The 20,406-nt window shown below is 51.4% G+C and overlaps 1 protein-coding gene across 6 annotated transcripts in view; it reads right to left on the reverse strand.

The window, feature by feature from the left end:
* The window catches only part of KRIT1 (KRIT1 ankyrin repeat containing), a 39,928-nt gene that overhangs the window by 12,017 nt on the left and 7,505 nt on the right, over positions 1-20,406 (reverse strand). For 2 of the 6 annotated variants that reach the window (XM_073581992.1, XM_073581994.1), the window contains exons 2-7: positions 13,359-13,486; positions 7,727-7,785; positions 7,084-7,242; positions 6,075-6,234; positions 5,387-5,479; positions 243-372 (exon numbers count right to left, since the gene is read on the reverse strand). The exons of 1 other annotated variant lie outside the window; for it this stretch is intronic. In XM_073581992.1, the coding sequence (XP_073438093.1) occupies positions 243-372; positions 5,387-5,479; positions 6,075-6,234; positions 7,084-7,185 (485 nt within the window). In that variant the 5' untranslated portion in view covers positions 7,186-7,242; positions 7,727-7,785; positions 13,359-13,486. The remainder of the gene's footprint in view (positions 1-242; positions 373-5,386; positions 5,480-6,074; positions 6,235-7,083; positions 7,243-7,726; positions 7,786-13,358; positions 13,487-20,406) is intronic. 3 more of the 6 variants (XM_073581995.1, XM_073581996.1, XM_073581997.1) reach the window with 3 other exon arrangements.

A 20,406-nucleotide genomic window follows, 5' to 3' on the forward strand; every position in this document is an offset into this window, starting at 1 on the left:
ATCCTGTATTATACTCCAGAGCTGCACTCACTATTCTGCTGGTGCAGTCACTGTGTACATACATTACTGATCCTGAGTTACATCCTGTATTATACTCCAGAGCTGCACTCACTATTCTACTGGTGCTGTCGCTGTGTACATACATTACTGATCCTGAGTTATTCTGTGATTCACAGGGCAGTAGCGGCACATGCAGCCTCTGTGCTGCCCTTTGGTCGCCCCCATAATACTTCTATCCTTACTTATCCAGAGCCATGAGCATACGGGCTGTGACTGTAGAGAAGTGACTGCTGGTCTCGCTGCACACTCTCATGATGTCCTGCAAGCAGTAAAACACGGGGCTCCCTGGGTTGTAGTTGGTCTTGGAATTATCTAAAATAAAAAAACCCAAGAGAAACATTAACGATTGTGCAGTTTGTACATGATCACAATGGAAAACACAAGACTTTAGTTTGCGCTCTTATAATATGTTGTTAATAGATCATTCGTTAGTGCGGCCTGTGGAGATGACCTCCACCTCTGCAACCATGTTAGTTTCTTGCATGCAGCTATTATGCAGCTCCATGATAATATACCCTACTAGCTGAAGAGCCCGGCACTGCCCGGGCATAGTATCTAACTACGGTTAGTTATAACAAATTATAGTGAATATATATCTCTCTCTCTATCTCTGAGTGTAGAGCCCCGCCCACTCCACATAGCCAAATTCACTATAATATCCCACATCTCGTCAGCCAGAGCCACCGGACTACTACCCCTAATATCCCACATAGTCCCATCAGCCAGAGCCACCGGACTACTACCCCTAATATCCCACATCATCCCGTCACAGCCGCCAGACTACTACCCCTAATATCCCACATCATCCCGTCAGCCAGAGCCACCGGACTACTACCCCTAATATCCCACATCATCCCGTCACAGCCGCCAGACTACTACCCCTAATATCCCACATAGTCCCATCAGCCAGAGCCACCGGACTACTACCCCTAATATCCCACATCATCCCGTCAGCCAGAGCTACCGGACTACTACCCCTAATATCCCACATCATCCCATCAGCCAGAGCCACCGGTCTACTACCCCTAATATCCCACATCATTCCGTCAGCCAGAGCTACCGGACTACTACCCCTAATATCCCACATCGTCCCATCAGCCAGAGCCACCGGACTACTACCCCTAATATTCCACATCATCCCGTCAGCCAGAGCCACCAGACTACTACCCCTAATATCCCACATCGTCCCATCAGCCAGAGCCACCGGACTACTACCCCTAATATCCCACATCGTCCCGTCAGTCAGAGCCACCGGACTACTACCCCTAATATCCCACATCATCCCATCAGCCAGAGCCACCAGACTACTACCCCTAATATCCCACATCATCCCATCAGCCAGAGCCACCGGACTACTACCCCTAATATCCCACATCGTCCCGTCAGTCAGAGCCACCGAACTACTACCCCTAATAACCCACATCATCCCATCAGCCAGAGCAACCGGATTACTACCCCTAATATCCCACATCGTCCCATCAGCCAGAGCCACCGGACTACTACCCCTAATATCCCACATCGTCCCGTCAGTCAGAGCCACCGAACTACTACCCCTAATAACCCACATCATCCCATCAGCCAGAGCCACCAGACTACTACCCCTAATATCCCACATCATCCCATCAGCCAGAGCCACCGGATTACTACCCCTAATATCCCACATCGTCCCGTCAGTCAGAGCCACCAGACTACTACCCCTAATATCCCACATCGTCCCATCAGCCAGAGCCACCGGACTACTACCCCTAATATCCCACATCGTCCCGTCAGTCAGAGCCACCAGACTACTACCCCTAATATCCCACATCATCCCATCAGCCAGAGCCACCAGACTACTACCCCTAATATCCCACATCGTCCCATCAGCCAGAGCCACCGGACTACTACCCCTAATATCCCACATCGTCCCATCAGCCAGAGCCACCGGACTACTACCCCTAATATTCCACATCATCCCATCAGCCAGAGCCACCAGACTACTACCCCTAATATCCCACATCATCCCATCAGCCAGAGCCACCAGACTACTACCCCTAATATCCCACATCATCCCATCAGCCAGAGCCACCAGACTACTACCCCTAATATCCCACATCATCCCATCAGCCAGAGCCACCGGACTACTACCCCTAATATTCCACATCATCCCATCAGCCAGAGCCACCAGACTACTACCACTAATATCCCACATCGTCCCATCAGCCAGAGCCACCAGACTACTACCCCTAATATCCCACATCATCCCATCAGCCAGAGCCACCAGACTACTACCCCTAATATCCCACATCGTCCCATCAGCCAGAGCCACCGGACTACTACCCCTAATATCCCACATCGTCCCATCAGCCAGAGCCACCGGACTACTACCCCTAATATCCCATATCATCCCGTCACAGCCACTGGACTACTACCCCTAATATCCCACATCGTCCCATCAGCCAGAGCCACCGGACTACTACCCCTAATATCCCATATCATCCCGTCAGCCAGAGCCACCGGACTACTACCCCTAATATCCCACATCATCCCGTCAGCCAGAGCTACCGGACTACTACCCCTAATATCCCACATCATCCCGTCAGCCAGAGCCACCGGACTACTACCCCTAATATCCCACATCGTCCCATCAGCCAGAGCCACCGGACTACTACCCCTAATATCCCATATCATCCCGTCAGCCAGAGCCACCGGACTACTACCCCTAATATCCCACATCATCCCGTCAGCCAGAGCTACCGGACTACTACCCCTAATATCCCACATCATCCCGTCAGCCAGAGCCACCGGACTACTACCCCTAATATCCCACATCATCCCATCAGCCAGAGCCACCGGTCTACTACCCCTAATATCCCACATCATTCCATCAGCCAGAGCTACCGGACTACTACCCCTAATATCCCACATCATCCCGTCAGCCAGAGCCACCGGACTACTACCCCTAATATCCCACATCATTCCATCAGCCAGAGCTACCGGACTACTACCCCTAATATCCCACATCATCCCGTCAGCCAGAGCTACCGGACAACTACCCCTAATATCCCACATCATCCCATCAGCCAGAGCTACCAGACAACTACCCCTAATATCCCACATCATCCCATCAGCCAGAGCCACCGGACTACTACCCCTAATATTCCACATCATCCCGTCAGCCAGAGCCACCGGACTACTACCCCTAATATCCCACATCGTCCCATCAGCCACAGTCACCGGACTACTACCCCTAATATCCCACATCGTCCCGTCAGCCAGAGCCACCGGACTACTACCCCTAATATCCCACATCATCCCGTCAGCCAGAGCCACCGGACTACTACCCCTAATATCCCACATCGTCCCATCAGCCACAGTCACCGGAATACTACCCCTAATATCCCACATCGTCCCATCAGCCAGAGCCACCGGACTACTACCCCTAGTATCCCACATCGTCCCGTCAGCCAGAGCCACCGGACTACTACCCCAATATCCCACATCATCCCGTCAGCCAGAGCCACCGGACTACTACCCCAATATCCCACATCATCCCGTCAGCCAGAGCCACCGGACTACTACCCCAATATCCCACATCATCCCGTCAGCCAGACCTACCGGACTACTACCCCTAATATCCCACATCATCCCGTCAGCCAGAGCCACCGGACTACTACCCCTAATATCCCACATCGTCCCGTCAGCCAGAGCCACCGGACTACTACCCCTAATATCCCACATCGTCCCGTCAGCCAGAGCCACCGGACTACTACCCCTAATATCCCACATCGTCCCGTCAGCCAGACCTACCGGACTACTACCCCTAATATCCCACATCATCCCGTCAGCCAGAGCCACCGGACTACTACCCCTAATATCCCACATCGTCCCGTCAGCCAGAGCCACCGGACTACTACCCCTAATATCCCACATCATCCCGTCAGCCAGAGCCACCGGACTACTACCCCTAATATCCCACATCATCTCATCAAAGCCAGTAAAAGTAGAATAGTGAAATTGCTCAGAAACATGGTTCACTAAGATCCCAGGTCAACTAGTAATTTGTCCGGCTGAGTTGCTCATGGATGTACAGCATCTGTATGCAGTATAGTATCATATTTAATGGGTTGTTATGGGAAAAGCATTACGTGTTATATGGGTATATTCAGGTGAATTTTGGGGAAAGTAGCACTTTTTAAAAAAACTAATAGCATCAGAGCACAGTAACACATCAATAATGCAGAATTGTCTGTGAGAAAATATTAAATCCACATGACATTTAATATGTGCACTTTCCTACATTCATGTGTGTCACTTAATGATATCACACGGGAGGGGGGATTCATTTCTGTCATGTGCTCTCTGCTCCTTTCTGGGGGGCAGATAGTGGCTGTAGCTTATGTTCCCGGGGATGCTAGATTTCTCCCACCATGGCAGTGTCTGCTGAGGTGTTGTCATGGAGTGAGAAAACTGTTGCTCATAGCAAACAATCACAGCTCAGCTTCTTTTAAACAGCTCTGGTGAAATGAAAGATGCTTCGTGATTGGTTGGAGATAGATAGAGATAGGTGCAGTCCGACCTGCAGTCTCCTGCTTCTTGCAAAGCACAGGCATACGCGATTATGACTGCAAGGTCACACAAAAGGGTTTATTACAATGGAGACGCTTTGCACAAGTGGCGTCATTTTCTGTTTCAGATGCTTTGGAGAAATAACGGTTGACTTAACTTTTACCTTGTTGAAACTTTGGGCCAATAATATATAACTTAAATTAACTTTTATTTATTTTGTCTGCTTCTATAGCGCCAACATATTCCACGGCACTGTACTTAGATTATCACCATTCACATCAGTCCTTAAACCCAAAGAGCTCACAATCTAATTTCCCTATATCAGGCACACAAGGGACAATTAACCCATCAGGATGATTTCTTTGATCAGTTCCGAACTCAGGACTCCCAGTAGTGCTAACCACTGAGTACACTCTCCTGAGGGACAAATATATTATTACATGTCAAAGTAGTGGTACGGCTGTGTAGGCGTTTGAATCCCGAGAAAAACGCTACATTTTTTGTAGAGATCCGATGTGCCAGTCCTGAGAAATCTAGAGTAGAAGATACATGCAAATCAGACAGGAAGTGCACTGGAAGCTGCACCAATGCACCACTAGTGCACTTCCTGTCTGATTTGCATATGTCTTCTACTCTAGATTTCTCAGGACTGGCACATCGGATCTCCACAAAAATGGTATCATTTTTATCAGTGAAGAATTGCCTATACAACCATACCACTAGTTTCATATGAAAAACCTGCCGACAAATTCCCTTTAAGAATATTTTTAGTGTTCACCTTTGACAGAGGTTGGGACTAGGAAGAGAGTGGCTTCTTTACCGGACTTTTCACCATCCAGAGGAAACTTGTTCATTATTACAACTCTTTTACCTGCAGGTTAGAATTAAAAAAAATTAAAATAAACAGAGGATATTGTGTCATATTTTAAGTAAAGATTTATTGGAAGGGGAAAGCTTTAAAATAAAATATTAAATAAATATTGTCTGTCCCTGTACATCTATATGTAATTGCCTGCATCTACCCCCATTAATCCTTCAGCTAATTTACTGTCCGCAGCGTGCGTGTATATACGGTACGAGGCCTCAGATCAGCAGCAGAGATGTTGGTAGACTACACATGATCAGTTGCAAAAATAGATTGCTTTAAAAGGGTGAGTTATGCTTTTTTCTACTATTCATGAATCATTGGTACAGAGAAGTTAAGAAACTTTGTAATATTTTAAGAAAAAGGCCCCTTTCCACACTCATCGTTACTTCTTCCCTACTGATTAAGCATGATAAAAAAAACCCTGCTCAAATCTGTCTACAGTTCTGTCTTCAGTGAAGGATCTAGATTACAGCTGCTGCCTGCAGAAGTCTATGGAGAATGAAATCCACATGTAGATTGGAAAATCTTGGCAATCAATGTGATGTTCTGTTACATATCAGGTATCTTCCATATTTCTGTCATGGAATTTTATCCTCACCTTTAACCCCTTGATTGGATGAAGAGATTTGTTTTGTGGTTTCCAGCACGTAGTCCAGTATCTCCTGGGATTTGTCTCTCTCTCCCGGGAGATTGGTTTCAAGCAAAACTTTTCTCCGTTTCTTCTTTTGCCCTTCTATTGGCAACTCAATCATTAAGATCTGTCAAGAAAGGATAAAAAAAAAATAAAACTAAAAAAACTATAATCAGTCATGAGACCGAGAAGAAGTCAGGGAAGAGGCTGACAGCAGAGAGGAATCATTTATATCTGCTGTCAAATATGAGAATTCTAATACATGGCAGGGGCGGATACATTACAGGGAGCCGGTTACACCACCAGATAACAAGCTTATTGTTTTAGCGGCCAGAAAGAAGAAGAGGGAGCCCGGGGGCTCGGCGACGCCTGACGGACGAGGGAGCCCGGGGGCTCGGCGACGCCTGACGGACGAGGGAGGCGACGCCTGACGGACGAGGGAGCCCGGGGGCTCGGCGACGCCTGACGGACGAGGGAGCCCGGGGGCTCGGCGACGCCTGACGGACGAGGGAGCCCGGGGGCTCGGCGACGCCTGACGGACGAGGGAGCCCGGGGGCTCGGCGACGCCTGACGGACGAGGGAGCCCGGGGGCTCGGCGACGCCTGACGGACGAGGGAGCCTGGGGGCTCGGCGACGCCTGACGGACGAGGGAGCCCGGGGGCTCGGCGACGCCTGACGGACGAGGGAGCCCGGGGGCTCGGCGACGCCTGACGGACGAGGGAGCCCGGGGGCTCGGCGACGCTTGATGCAGAAGGGATCCTGGGGGCTCAATACCGCCTGGTGGAGAAGGGAGGCGAGGGCCACCAAGTGGTACTGTGTCTGACAAAGTCATGCAATGATGGCAGGGGTGGCTTACACTGTTATGGGACGATGACAGTGGTGGCTGTGACTGGCGTGGCCTAAGAGTGGCATGGCTGGAACGGGCACGGCATTAAATGTACAGGCACATGAACAGGCGCACACATTTGTCACTTACCTCGTACAGTTTTGCTCGATATTCCCGTGAATTGAGGCTTCCAGCATTTTTCGGACGGATAACGGCTACATGCGCCTCTTCTGTGTCGGTCGGGCTGCCCATAGTGAGAATACCCTGGTTGGTCAATGAGTAAAAATAGAATGGAAGGGCACGTCTGACCTGTAGAAAAAAGAAAAAAAAAAAAAAAAAAAAAAGGTAAGGATCCAAGATCAGGATTGTGGATCCAAGATGATGGGCATTTCTCAGCAGCCTCTGATCTCCCCCTTATTCCTGTAAGTTATAGCTCCCATTTGCCTTGAACCTTATGTTTATGGGGGAGTCATTGGTGATATCAAACTGTATGCGACAGGTAAACTATGCGATCTACCTGCGGTATTTGCTAACATATCTAAAGCCAAGTATGACGATCCCTGAAATTTGTGCCACTCTTATAAATGTGGTCTCTGGACTAAAAAACATTTTGTCCCCCGATTTACCTACATGTCATAACAGACCACAGCCACTAGAGGGCAGATTGGACCAATAGGATTAGTAATAATAACGGTATGAAATTCTTGATGGGATTGTCCACTTTGGAACCTTTTTTTTCTTCAAACTGACCAAAAAAAAAAAATAAAAAAAAATAATATAGATGTAGACTTACCGGTAATCCGGTTTCTAGTAACCCACCACGACAGCACACCGGAGGGTGTTACCCCTTTCCTAATAGGGACAGGAAATATCAAAGAGGATTAATCATCCCTCCCACATCCTCCCCCTCACTGTTATTATAAAGGACCACAGGAGAAGGAATGCTTCATATTATATTTTATTCTCTTAGTTTGAATTACCGGTAAGTCTAATTCTATTTTCTCTAGTAACCCCCCACGAGAGCACACCGGAGCAGTAGACAACAGTAATGTTTAGGGAGGGACTATAGCTCGGAGGACTTTTCTCCCGAAGGCCAAGTCCTCTTCCGACATCAAGTCTACCCTGTAATGCTTGGAGAACATATGGACCGAGGACCAGGTATCTGCTCAACGAAAGCACTGGCTTTCTCGGCCCAGGAGACAGATGTTGCTCTGGTAGAGCAAGCCATAAACTTTTCTGGCAGTGGAAGGCCTTGGACATGATATGCCTCCGAGATTGCACTCTTGATCCAGTTGGTGATCGTGGATTTGGAAGTCTTCTTCCACTTATTATGTACTCGAAGGTGAACAAACAGGTTTTGGTCCTTCCTTGTTTTTTCCCCATCACCTGAAGATAATGGAGTACCGGTCGCAAAACATTTTGAGGTTCACTATCCAGTCTAGAGACGATAAGATCTAGGTCGTCATCTGTAGATGTTCCTGTAGCATGGGTACTGAAGGAGCTACCGACAAGAAATCGTCGAGGTATGGGACTATGCATATGTGGTACTGTTGACCTGACCAAACGTCATTTTGAATCTTCTGTATGTTATGTAACGATTCAGGGGTTTCAGATTGATTATAACTCGATGGGACCCGTTTTTTTTTTTTTTTTATTATTATTATGAGGAACAGGTTTGATTAATGTCCCCTTCATCTCCGCTGGAATGGTTAGCCTCTTTTCTGGGGATTCCCACTCATCTAGCACCAGGTCCCGGATGTTTTTAGGAATGGGAAACACCTGTTTCTTTCTAGAACCGAGTCCCACGAACATTTCTTCCTATACCGGCTGTGCAGTCTTCTCCGCCAAAATCTCCGTGGTCCTTACTGTCGTGAGGAGTTCCTCTATATCACCTGAGGAGAAATTTTATCTCTCCTGTTGGGAGACCTCTGGGTTCAGGATTAATTTGACTTCTTCCAGAGGTTCGTCTGGGATCGACATTTCATCCTGAGAGTCATCATTCTCTTCCTCCTCTAGATTAAGCTTCCTCCTTTTAGCTTCTGGAGGGACATTGGGAGAGGCTGCAGGCTGGGAAAAAGCAGCGAGGGAGTGAGGTTTTTATCTCCTGTTGGATTAGGCCCTTAATTTCTTCCATCAAGGATGGTTGCTCTTCCCTGATGACTTTCTCAGTGCACTCTTTGCATAATGTCTTCTTATGCAAAGAGGCCAGCTTTTTTGAACAGACTGAACATCTCTGAAGTTTTGGACTTTCTTCCTGGTGCAAGTTCCTTGTCCCCCTACAAGAAAGGGGAGAAGGAATAATAAGGCTCTAAACCTGCACACAGGTAATGGACACCTTGTGCCACAGTACTTACTGGGACCGGGAGGGTGCTGGGATCTGCAGACGCTGAGCGAGAGGAACCTGAAATCTCCGTGCTGTTACCAAACAGTGGTCCACAGTGGTTGTGGTGGGGGGATCCCTCTGACACCACCTGCACTGTAATGCTTACGTGTTCCAGCGTGGAACGCAAGAATCCCGTCTCTTTATGCTGAAGGCTGCCGACAGCTTCAGACCCGGAAGATCTCACACGTGGGCGCTCATCACGACACGCTGCCTGGATCCACATGCCGGAGGAGGAGAGGAGGCTGGAGAGCTCAGGGAGGCCTCCAGCCGAAGAATCCCCCACAGACCTTACCCAAAGGTGCTGACTGGAGAGGGGTCCCAAGTCCTGAACAGAGACGGGAGCAGCATTCGGGGAGTAGAGGGAAGTCTGCTCTTCTGATGCCCGGCTTGAATCTATTTTACCCCCCGGTGACTGTTGCCGGCACAGCACGCCATGGACGACCTCTTCATCCCTAGTAGGGGCAGGAAAGAACACTGAGGGGAGGATGTGGCAGGGGTTATGTAACCTCTTCGATATTTCCTGTCCCTATTAGGAAAGGGGTAAAATCCTCCGGTGTGCTGTCGTGGGGGGGTTAGTAGAGAAAAAAAAGTTCCTGTACTGATGCAGATATAATGACCATAAACCAGCTGAGAGGATCTTAGAAAAAGACATAAGAATTATAAACACTCCCCCACTGGATCGTCCGAACGTGCTCCCTGATGGATTAAAATCATTCTGCTGCCAGCAACACACAGAGGATATAAGAGGAAAATGGTGCAACATTGTTAATGCAACCCAAATTCATTTTTGTATTTGAGCCAAAAACATTAATTTAACTAAGGAAAAGCAATTAGGCATGCTCAAACACACTGGACGGAATATTAGTTTTATCCATCACAAGCCACAGGTGCATAGAAACACCCCGTTTTGCTAATTTTTATTGTGCTCCATGTCAGGCTTTACAGGCAGTCCATCGTGCTCACAAGTGTTGATCTTCGATCTTTGCAGGCCTATATAAGGCTGCCAAGATGCACACCTGTGTCCTGATATAAAGAATTTCTAGCATGACTTTTAGTTTGTCTGTGCACAGTTCCTGCTCACAGTTTTCAGGATGTCTCCTGGCTGTCTGAGGTTTCTAGTCCCCAAATTACCTGTCTACAGCTTCTAGTACCACTGCTAACTGGCTAAATTCTTCTGAATGTCTCCTTTCTGCCTGCGGCTTCCATGGCATTCAGACTTTCTGATTACTCCGGAGTTCTGTCGGCTACCAGTCTGCGGTCTCCTGTCTGCCCGCAGCTTCCAGTAACTTTGCTACCTGTCTGCAGTTTGCAGGATGTCTCCTGTCTGCCTGAGGCTTCCAGTAACTCCGTTACCTGTGCGCAGTTTCCAGGACGTCTGCTAAGTAACTGCTAAGTTTTTCCTGTGTGTTCCCACCTGAACCTTGGACCCTCTCCATTTGCAGATGACTTCGGTGAGGCGTTTGATAATCAAAACAGCATCTGAAGGTGTTTTAAATGTCCAAAATTGGAACTTCTGAGGTGAGACACCAGTAAAGAGGCTCCACCCGAACTGTGGCCTATAAAAAGGTGTATTGTGGTCACTAAGGGGTTAAATACTTTTAAGCATTTCAGTGCCAGCAGAGTGAAACTTGTTGAATGAGGGCCCAAAAGCCACTTTTTTTTTTATTTTACATTGCAGGCTTTCCTTCCCCAAATGCTGGCAAAGTCTCCCATTAATATTACTGGAAGTTATGTTAGGCGGGGAGGAATATATGGTGGTAGAGGGTGATTGTATAGATGGGGAATTACAAAAAAAAAAAAAAAAAAAAGAACGATGAAGAGGGTAATGTACAAGCAGGACACCCCTTTAATATAATGAAGGACATCCACAAAATAAAGCAGCTGCGAGCTGGAAAGCGACTGCCGATGATTTCATATAGACATTGCTATGTGCATCTCCTGCCTCTGAATAAATGATGGGCCGGGGATCGATGCCGCCATTTAAGTCGCTATTAATAACAGGCAGAAAATAAAATGTAAAAATAAAGAGAAAAATCAATGAGGAGGAACAAACCAGAACACAAAATGTCAGTGAGCGCGGAGGGAAGAGAACGACGCTGACGGATCGGTAAGAAATGATAGTGTCCAAGGGAGCAGACTGATGATTATTGTACGGACCCGCATCCTCCACCAACTGAAAAGGGAAACTCAAAGGAGCAAGCCAATAATAATGATGAATCACAAGGACAACTGTTTTGGGAGGGGGCAAGGGGGGATTGAAATTAGGCCAGGCCTAGGCTTAAAGAAGTGGACAGGGGGTCATGAAAAGGGGAAGCTTTCAATAAGGGAGTAGGTGGCAGTGCCTCCAGCGTCTCGTTAGCTTCCCAAACTGAATGAACGCTGGTAGTAAGACTGCGGGTAGCAATCCCCAAAATCAGCTCTTCTGAACCGACATTGAACCCCTTTAAAAGGCCAGCGGATGCATATGGGGCCATATCTGATGAACAGAGAGGCTCCAGAACAAGAAAAACAGCGGCATTTATGCCAAGTAAGAGAATTACACAGTTATGGCAGTGACGGGTCCTCTTTAAAGGGGTCATCCCATTCTGGACAACCCCTTCTTAATAAATATAGTCGGGGGCAGAAAAACAACAAGTGCATACTGAATAATTATCCCCCCGACTGGTGCTGATCTTTCAATCTCCAATCTGTCTGTCTTGGCAGTAACACGACTTTATGTCATGTGACCACTGCAGCCAATCAGTGGCCTCAGCAATTAGTATCACACCAGAGAAATCTTCAGTGGCGGAATAGCGAAGGTCGCAGCGGTCACGAGGTCTAATGTGATGCGACTGCCGACAGAAACAACGGAACGCCTGCATCAGAGGTGCTGATCCAGAGGGTAAGGACAGAGAGCTCTTGGGGTTTTTTTTACAAGCACCAGACTGCTGATATTAGGAAAGGGGTCTTCTAGGAAGACCAGAATAATTTTTCAGTTTTCGCTCAGTTGTCTCTCAGAGAAAGAGGGAGAAGAAAAAAAAAAAAAAAACGACAAGAAGGAAAAAAATAGAAAAGAAAGAAATGAAAAGAGATGGTAACCGAGCATACACAGAGTTTCTTGGGTGATAAAAGGAGCAGTGAGGCAGCTGCTGACGCTCGGTCAATGGACGGTCAGCGGAGAATGCGCAGTTTTTTGGCAGTATTAGGCAGAGTTCACACCACGTTTTATCCGCTTGTCAGTGGCTCTGTTTGGACTCGCACAGACCATAATGATGCAGTTGCTGTGCAGGACACGACTTTCGGCCGCATCGCAGTCGACTACATTTGGCACCTGCGTCAAATACGTGGATCCTGCTGAAAAGGTTTTCAAACAGCGACTCCATCAGCCACATTACAGTCCGTGCAAACGCCCGTATCCAGTTTTCAGGGCTTCAGACATAAGCTCCGATGGGGACAATGAAGAGTGGATAAAACGTAGTGTGAACACGGCCTTACAGCGGCAGAAATGGAGAGCAGTGACAGAAGGAGCCGAGCAGTGAGAACTACAGGGGGTCGTCTGTGCTGGAGCGCAGCGTGGAGCCCGGGGAGACGATTTTTTCACAACTGATTGCGGAGAAATGGTTCATTTTGGAAAATTAGGCATCTCTGTCAAGAAGAATGATTCTACATTTGTGACACACTGAGCCAACATGGAGATATTAGGAATATCCCTTTAAGCCTGGAGTCAATTTGCTACAATGTATCAGTTCAGGCAAACTTCTGTGTGCTAAACACAAAAGACGGAGCCAGCAGCGTCAGCACCGTCCATCAGAGGTGTACGGTGGAAGTCTGCGACATCGACCACTGCGCAGGCGTCCGCCGCTCGCAGCCATCCACCGGAGCCTCGCCTGCACTGACACAGGGACGACCATCGCAAATGGTGAAACAGTAAAAAAGTCCTAAAGTTACAGAAAGTCTTACACAAAAAAAAAAAAAACCACACACAAAAACCTGAAAATTCCTTTAATAAATGATGTTCCAGAACTAGATAAAAGGATGGACTTTATAAAAACAGCAGCGCTACCTGCAGATCCCCCGGGCTGGATGAGCCGATGGGGTCTTCTTACCCAGCCTCCCTGCGACCGTCACATGCTGCGGCCGCTCCTGCACCGCCGGCCGTCCATGGGGGTGACTGACGGGGCCGAACTACGGCTGCAACAAGAAGGTTACAATGAACACATGTATATTTCCTGTTACAGGAAAACAACTGCGACACTCCCCTGATAAAAGGGGCTGCACCGCCTGATGCACACAATGGCACTACAACTCCCAGCATGATCTGACACAGGCAGTGACTATGTGAGCAAAAACTGATGCAACCGACAAGGGCAATGTCATAAGACCGAGCTCACCAAAGATGGAAGCAGCACAGAGGATTTCAGAAGGGTAGTAAATCTATATGAGAAGGTTGGTAACAAAGGGATGCAGCAAGACTGAAAAGTAATTTATATACACAGTGACTGCACCAGCAGAATAGTGAGTGCAGCTCTGGAGTATAATACAGGATGTAACTCAGGATCAGTAATGTATGTACACAGTGACTGCACCAGCAGAATAGCGAGTACAGCTCTGGGGTATAGTACAGGATGTAACTCAGGATCAGTAATGTAATGTATGCACACAGTGACTGCACCAGCAGAATAGTGAGTGCAGCTCTGGAGTATAATACAGGATGTAACTCAGGATCAGTAATGTAATGTATGTACACAGTGACTGCACCAGCAGAATAGTGAGTGCAGCTCTGGAGTATAATACAGGAGGTAATTCAGGATCAGTAATGTAATGTATGTACACAGTGACTGCACCAGCAGAATAGTGAGTGCAGCTCTGGGGTATAATACAGGATGTAACTCAGGATCAGTAATGTAATGTATGTACACAGTGACTGCACCAGCAGAATAGTGAGTGCAGCTCTGGAGTATAATACAGGAGGTAACTCAGGATCAGTAATGTAATGTATGTACACAGTGACTGCACCAGCAGAATAGTGAGTGCAGCTCTGGAGTATAATACAGGAGGTAACTCAGGATCAGTAATGTAATGTATGTACACAGTGACTGCACCAGCAGAATAGTGAGTGCAGCTCTGGAGTATAATACAGGATGTAATTCAGGATCAGTAATGTAATGTATGTACACAGTGACTGCACCAGCAGCATACTGAGTGCAGCTCTGGACACACCCCAGAAGAGGAGGAGCATCGCAGCTGAGCCTCTGTAGGCTGGGGTTTTGCTAAGCTCCTGGGAAGGGAGGTTTTTTTTTCCCTGCAAGGACTTTCCATCTGCCCCCTTCCCAGGAAAGAGGACTCTACCTGGGACTGAGCGCCGGGGCTGTGCCCCTGGCTCCCACCCTCCGGCAAGCCAGCTGGGGGTGGGGGGCCTCATCCACCACCAGGAGGCCCAAGGCACAGCCAGCCAGTCCCAGGGATGGGGAAAAAGCGGACCCCAGGGGGCCGCAAGGCTCCAGGGTCCGGGACCCCCGAAGTGAGGCCTGTGGCGGGCCCTTCCCCCGGAGGTGCAGCAGCCGGCAGAGGTGAGGCGGGGCCCCCCCTTAACATCTGGGGCTCCAAGGTTGCGGGAGAGCCAGCTACCACCTACGCCTCCCGCATTCGTGCCCACCTCTCCGAGTACGAGGAGGCCGGCAAGCAGCTCAGGAGACTCCGGGGGGAGTTGGAGGGAGCCCGGGTCATCAGTAAAACAGGCTCCCTGCCTCAAAGAGAGCGGAGGTCACCGCCACGGTCAAGCGGCTGAAAGGGGAGATTCGAGCCCTGGAGGACCGGCGAAGTACCATCATGGCCGGCAGCAGCCCCTTCCAGGAGAAGCTGCAGAACGAGGACCGGTTCAGGGCCATGGCCGGTGGGTCTCCTGGGGGGTCAGGAGTCCCCGTCCAGGTGGAGGAAAGCGAGGAGGAGGAAGAGCAAGATGGCGCCCACACCACATCCGGGCCACCTCCACCTGAAGACCTGGCGGACACCAGCGTGAGCCAGGTAACATGCAGCGGGATAGCCCCCGAGCAGGTGGCCCTCCCGCTGGACTCCAGTAACGCGGAGGAAAGCGGGAGCGAGGGGGAGGATGGAGGGAGCGGGAGTAGTTCTGAGGGGGGCTGCCTCATCCTTAAACAAGTACGGCAGACTGAATCCCCAGCACGGTTTGGCACGCTGTTGTTTGGGTATGAGGTCTGCCAGGAGGATGAGGCAACCGGGAAGAGGAGAAACAGGAGGCGCAGGCGTAAGGCCTCTGAAGGCGTGGAGGAACAACTGGTTTTTGCTCCTCTTCCCGGGGCCCCTCTGTCCCGCTGTGTGGAACCCGCTACTCACCCCGGCTCGGGCCCTGTGGTGGGTCCGCAGCGAGGGAGCGGGGAGAGAGATGACTGTTGTGACCTGACTGTCGCATCTGGTGACAGTTCAGACCAGGGCAGCGACATGGAGGTCGGTGCTGGTTGTGGTGGTGGTGTCCAGGCTCAGCCCTCAGTGGCGGGGGGGCTGGCCTGGCACCAGGTAAAGTTGGTACAGCCAGGGCCGCACCTCCGGCGGCGAGTGCTGGGGCTTCTGGACCCCCCACGTACGGATCCGCTAAGTCTGGATCGCTAGCGGGGGTCCAGAAGCCTAGGAAGGGTGAACAAAACATCAAGCAGCAGCTGAGGCGGTGCAAAGTGCTGGTCGCTCCCATGTCGGCGCCTGTGGTGAGAGCGGGGTCTCCGGCACGTCGACCCAAAAAGGGGTCCGTGCAGGGGGCTCCGCCGCCGCTGGGCGACGAGGGGGAGTGGCCGGCCTTGCCTGTCTCAAGTGGTGGGCATAGGGTGGCGGCGGTGGTCCGTGAGGGGGGCGTGGCCTCCCCGAGTGTTGCCCGGCCTGCAAAGGCTGTGGCGTGCGGGGGGGGCATGTCCTCCTCGGCCGTCGTCCCACCCACTGCGTCTGCGTCGCCCGGGGGGGCGTGGCCTCGCAAGGGGTCGCTGCTCTGCCCGTGGTGGCTGTGGCTGGCGGGGGGGGCGTGGCCTCAGCGGTCGCGGCTCCGCCCGCTGTGCTCGCGTCACCCGGGGGAGCCGTGGCCTCGCAGGGGGCCGCGGCTCTGCCTGGGGTGGCTGCGACCGGCGGGGCGGCGTGGCCGCTGCGGGCCCGCTGCACTCTGTCCCACCCACCCTTCCAAGTAATGCTGTGCTGCCCCCAAAAGCTGGCGGGGAGTTGTCGGGGTCCCCGGCCCACCTACCTTCATCTGAGGGTGCGGGGACTCTGGCGCTCCCTGGCAAGCCGGCGGCGGGGGGTGAAGAAAAGTGCAGGGCAGGGAGCGGTGCCAGTGGCCGTCCCTGCCCAGAGTAATGAAACCTCAGTAAAAGGAAAAAAAAATGGAGCTGAAACCAGGAGCTGCTGTTGCTCCTAGGCCCAGCCAGGGCAGAGTGCATGATGTCATCAGCACTGAGGCATTTAAAGGGGCAGCAGCGCTCCTGGACAGGAGCTGGAGTAGCTCCCAGCAAGAGAGCTCAGGGCCCCCAGCAGGCAAAGAGAGGAACTGCACTGGTTCGGGAAATGTAAATAATGTAAATAATGTTGCTATGTTCACCAATTGTGCGAGTGAGAGTGAGTACGAAAGCGGAGTGGACATATTTGAGGAGATGTTTGCTGAAGTGAATGGTGATATGAGTGACATGGATGAGGGAGTGAGTGCTACTGTGAATGTGGGTGAGTGTGCTGGAGTGAATGCAAATAATAAAAGAGTGAATGGGAGAGTGAGTGGGAGGACGAATGAGGGTGCTGGCACAAGTGGTGGTAGTGGTGGGAGGGCTGGCCCGTCTGCCCCCCTGGCCGCAAGACCCCAACATAGTTATGCGGGGGCCGCGGCTGGGGGTCGGGGTGGTCCTCGGGGGGGTCTCCTCGCCTCCGGGCTCCAGGGACGGCGCTTTACACCACCGTTTCCTGGAGGCCCTCAAAAAAGGAGAAAGGTCGATAGTGGTAGAGGGGAGGACAGTGGACTTGTCTTTCTGGATAGAGAGACACGGCCTTGCTGCCTTCCAAAACCAAAGGGAGGGAGGGACGATTTGGTCTCTCCCCACAGCCGGGCAGGGGCCGCAAAGGAGGAATGTGGTCCGTCTTAGGTGGGGGGGCAGTGAAGCTTGTCCACCTAGGAGCAAGGTGGTGGAGCTCCTCCTTAAGATGGGCTTCGGGGCGAATGACGTCTTTGCCCTGATACATCCTTCGGCGTCCCGCTTCTTCGACGTCAGCTTTGTGCGGCCAGAGGGGCTTGAGCTCTTCTGGTCTAACTATGAGCTGGTGCGGGAAGAGCCCGGATGGCGAGACTTCGTTGCGCAAGCGGTGTCTCGCCAAAATTCCGTCAAGCGAGTGACCGTGGTCACTTGTAACGAGTCACTTGCCGGCGTGGACATTATGACGTGGCTTTCCCGATACGGGGAAGTCACCGAGGTCCCCAAAAAGAACAGGGACGAATTCGGCATCTGGTCGGGGGGCTGGACCTTCATGGTTAAACTGAAGGTTTCCGGCGGCACGGTCACCCACATCCCTTCCTCGGCGTTCCTGGGAAGGGACAGGATCCTGGTCTTCTACCAGGGGTAACCGAAGGTCTGCCACAAGTGCGGCGACCCCACTCACTTCAGCGCTAGCTGCAAGGTACAGAAATGTGCCTTGTGTGGTGGGGTAGGTCATCTGGCCGCCTCGTGTAAAGACATACGGTGTCACTTGTGTGGTGACCTAGGTCACCCTCTCAGCCGCTGCCCTCGCTCCTTTTCTAATGCCGCTGCAGGCCCGGCGGGAGGAGTCCGTGAGGGAGAAACCTCTGGCGGCGCTCCTGCAGCTGTGGCAGGTGGTGGCGGAGGGGAAGGGGCTGAGGGACCGGTGAGGAAGGGCAATGCCAAGGTGAGGGGCCCCGCGTATGTGCGGAGGCAAGAAAAACGCCATGGGGGTGGGGGGCAGGTGAAGTCTCGGGCAACCGGGTCGATGCCTGCTCCTCCCTCCAGGCCCGTGGCAAAAGCCTCTGAGGTCCTGAGGGAGAGTGTGGTGAGAGAGGAGATCAGGAGGATGGAGAGGGAGGATAAAGCGGCTGACTCGGACGGGTCCTCACAGTATGAAAGTGTTGATGAGGAGGTCCAGGAGCAGCCTACAGCAGCGGGTGGCAAAAGTAAACGTGCCAATCGTAACAAATCGGGGGGGGAAGAAGGCTGGCAAGCCTTCAAAATCTCCCCCGCCCCCGACCACCAGGGTGCACACGGAAGGGCCCGCTGACCCCCCTCTGATTGATCTCTCCAACCGGTTCAGCGTCCTCGGAGGCTCGGATGATGGCCCGCAAGACGAGGATGCTGGGCCGGGGGTACCACCGGAGGGTCCTTCGGGGGATGGTGGGGTCCGTCCCTCAGGGGGCAGTGTTCCTCCTGGGGGGGGGGACAGACCTGGAACCCGGGGGCGAGGACACCGGGGGGGGGTGGGATGGACACAACGGGAGCTTCCCTGAAAAGGAAGGTGTCCGACCCCTCCCCAGGTGGAGGTGATAGCAGTGGTAAGAAGTTGGCCATCCAACTTGATCACCCATGATGGCGGAACTCGCCCCGTTGACGCTGGCATCTATTAATGTTGCCAGCATAAAGTCAGATGCGGCTCGTTTCACGGCCTTTGATTTTTTTCTCCCGGATTGAGGCAGAAATTTTATTCTTGCAAGAGACCAGACTAACAGACATGGGGGCCATCTATAAAGCACGGAGGGAGTGGAGGTGCGGGCCCTCATACTGGTCTCTTGCGGCCGAGCCGTATAGCGGGGTGGCAGTCCTTTTTAAGACTGCAGCTGTTGAATGCCGACGGGTTACTGAGTTGGAAATGGGGAGGTGCCTGATCCTAGATGTCTTCATGAGGGGACAAGAGCTCCGGCTCATCAACATCTACGGCTCGCAGTCCAAGTGGGACCGCAAATGTCTCTTCCTGAGGATCAAGCCCTTTCTTTTTACGAGCCGGCAGGTGGTCTTCGGTGGGGACTTCAACACCATTACGAGGTCCCGTGACCGGGGGGGTCCCGGAGATCGCCTGGCTTATGATAGCGTCGCGTTGAATAGCATAGCCAGCGAAGCTCGCCTGGTGGATGTCCACATCCGGCACACCCCAGGTCACGGAGGTTTCACCTACCATAGGGGTAGCTGTAGGTCTAGAATAGACAGGTTTTTTTTGAAGGAGGACGCCATCTTTTCTGCTGTGTCCGCCGTTGAGGTGGAGTTCTCCGATCACTGTCTAATTTTCTTTTCTCTGAATGTTGCAGAGACTCCTCGGATGGGAAGAGGGCTGTGGAAGCTCAATTCGTCCCTGCTGGAAGAAGCGGAGGTGAGACAATCCTTCGAGGACTTTCTTCAGAGCCAGGTACCGCTGTTGGATCTCTGTAGTAGTAAGTCAGAGTGGTGGGAGATCTTCAAAAAGCGGGTGGCGGGGTTCTTCCGTCAGCTCTCGAGCCTCAGGAGTCTGAACAGGCACCGCTTGTACCAGGCCCTGGGGAGGAAACTCGAGCAGCTTGTCTCGACTGGAGGTGACCGTGAGGAAATCTCCAGAGTGAAATCTTTGCTCAAGAGGTGTCAGTATGATAGACACACATCTTTAGTTTTTGAGAGGGACTTCGGGAAGTACCGCTCACCCGACCCTTACAGAAACTGTAAGATGTCAGTGAATTGTAAGATGGTGACAGGACTGATCGACAGTACGGGGTCCCTGAACAGATCCAAATCAGGGATCCTGGAGGTGGTCAGATCCTTCTACTCACACCTCTTGGAAAAGAAGGATCTGGATCGGGACAGGATGTCGGCTTTCCTGGCTGAAACCGTCCCTGAGCCAGGGGGTGATCCCTCTCTTGGTGTTTTGGCAGAGGAAATCAGGGAAGAGGAAGTGAGACTGGCCATTGATGGGCTTCGGCCCAAGAAATCGCCAGGTCCGGATGGTTTAACATCCGAGTTCTATAAGACTTTTAGGGACTCCTTGGTCCCCCTCTTGACAGGGGTATTTAATGAGTGTCTCTACTCGGGCACTCTTCCCGACTCAATGAGGAAGTCAGCCCTCATTATTCTGTCAAAGGGTAAGGATCCGTCCCGTATCGAGAA

This window comes from Dendrobates tinctorius, unplaced genomic scaffold, assembly GCF_039654945.1.
Source record: "Dendrobates tinctorius isolate UK_male_01 unplaced genomic scaffold, ASM3965494v1 ptg000070l, whole genome shotgun sequence".
Classification (NCBI taxonomy): domain Eukaryota; kingdom Metazoa; phylum Chordata; class Amphibia; order Anura; family Dendrobatidae; genus Dendrobates; species Dendrobates tinctorius.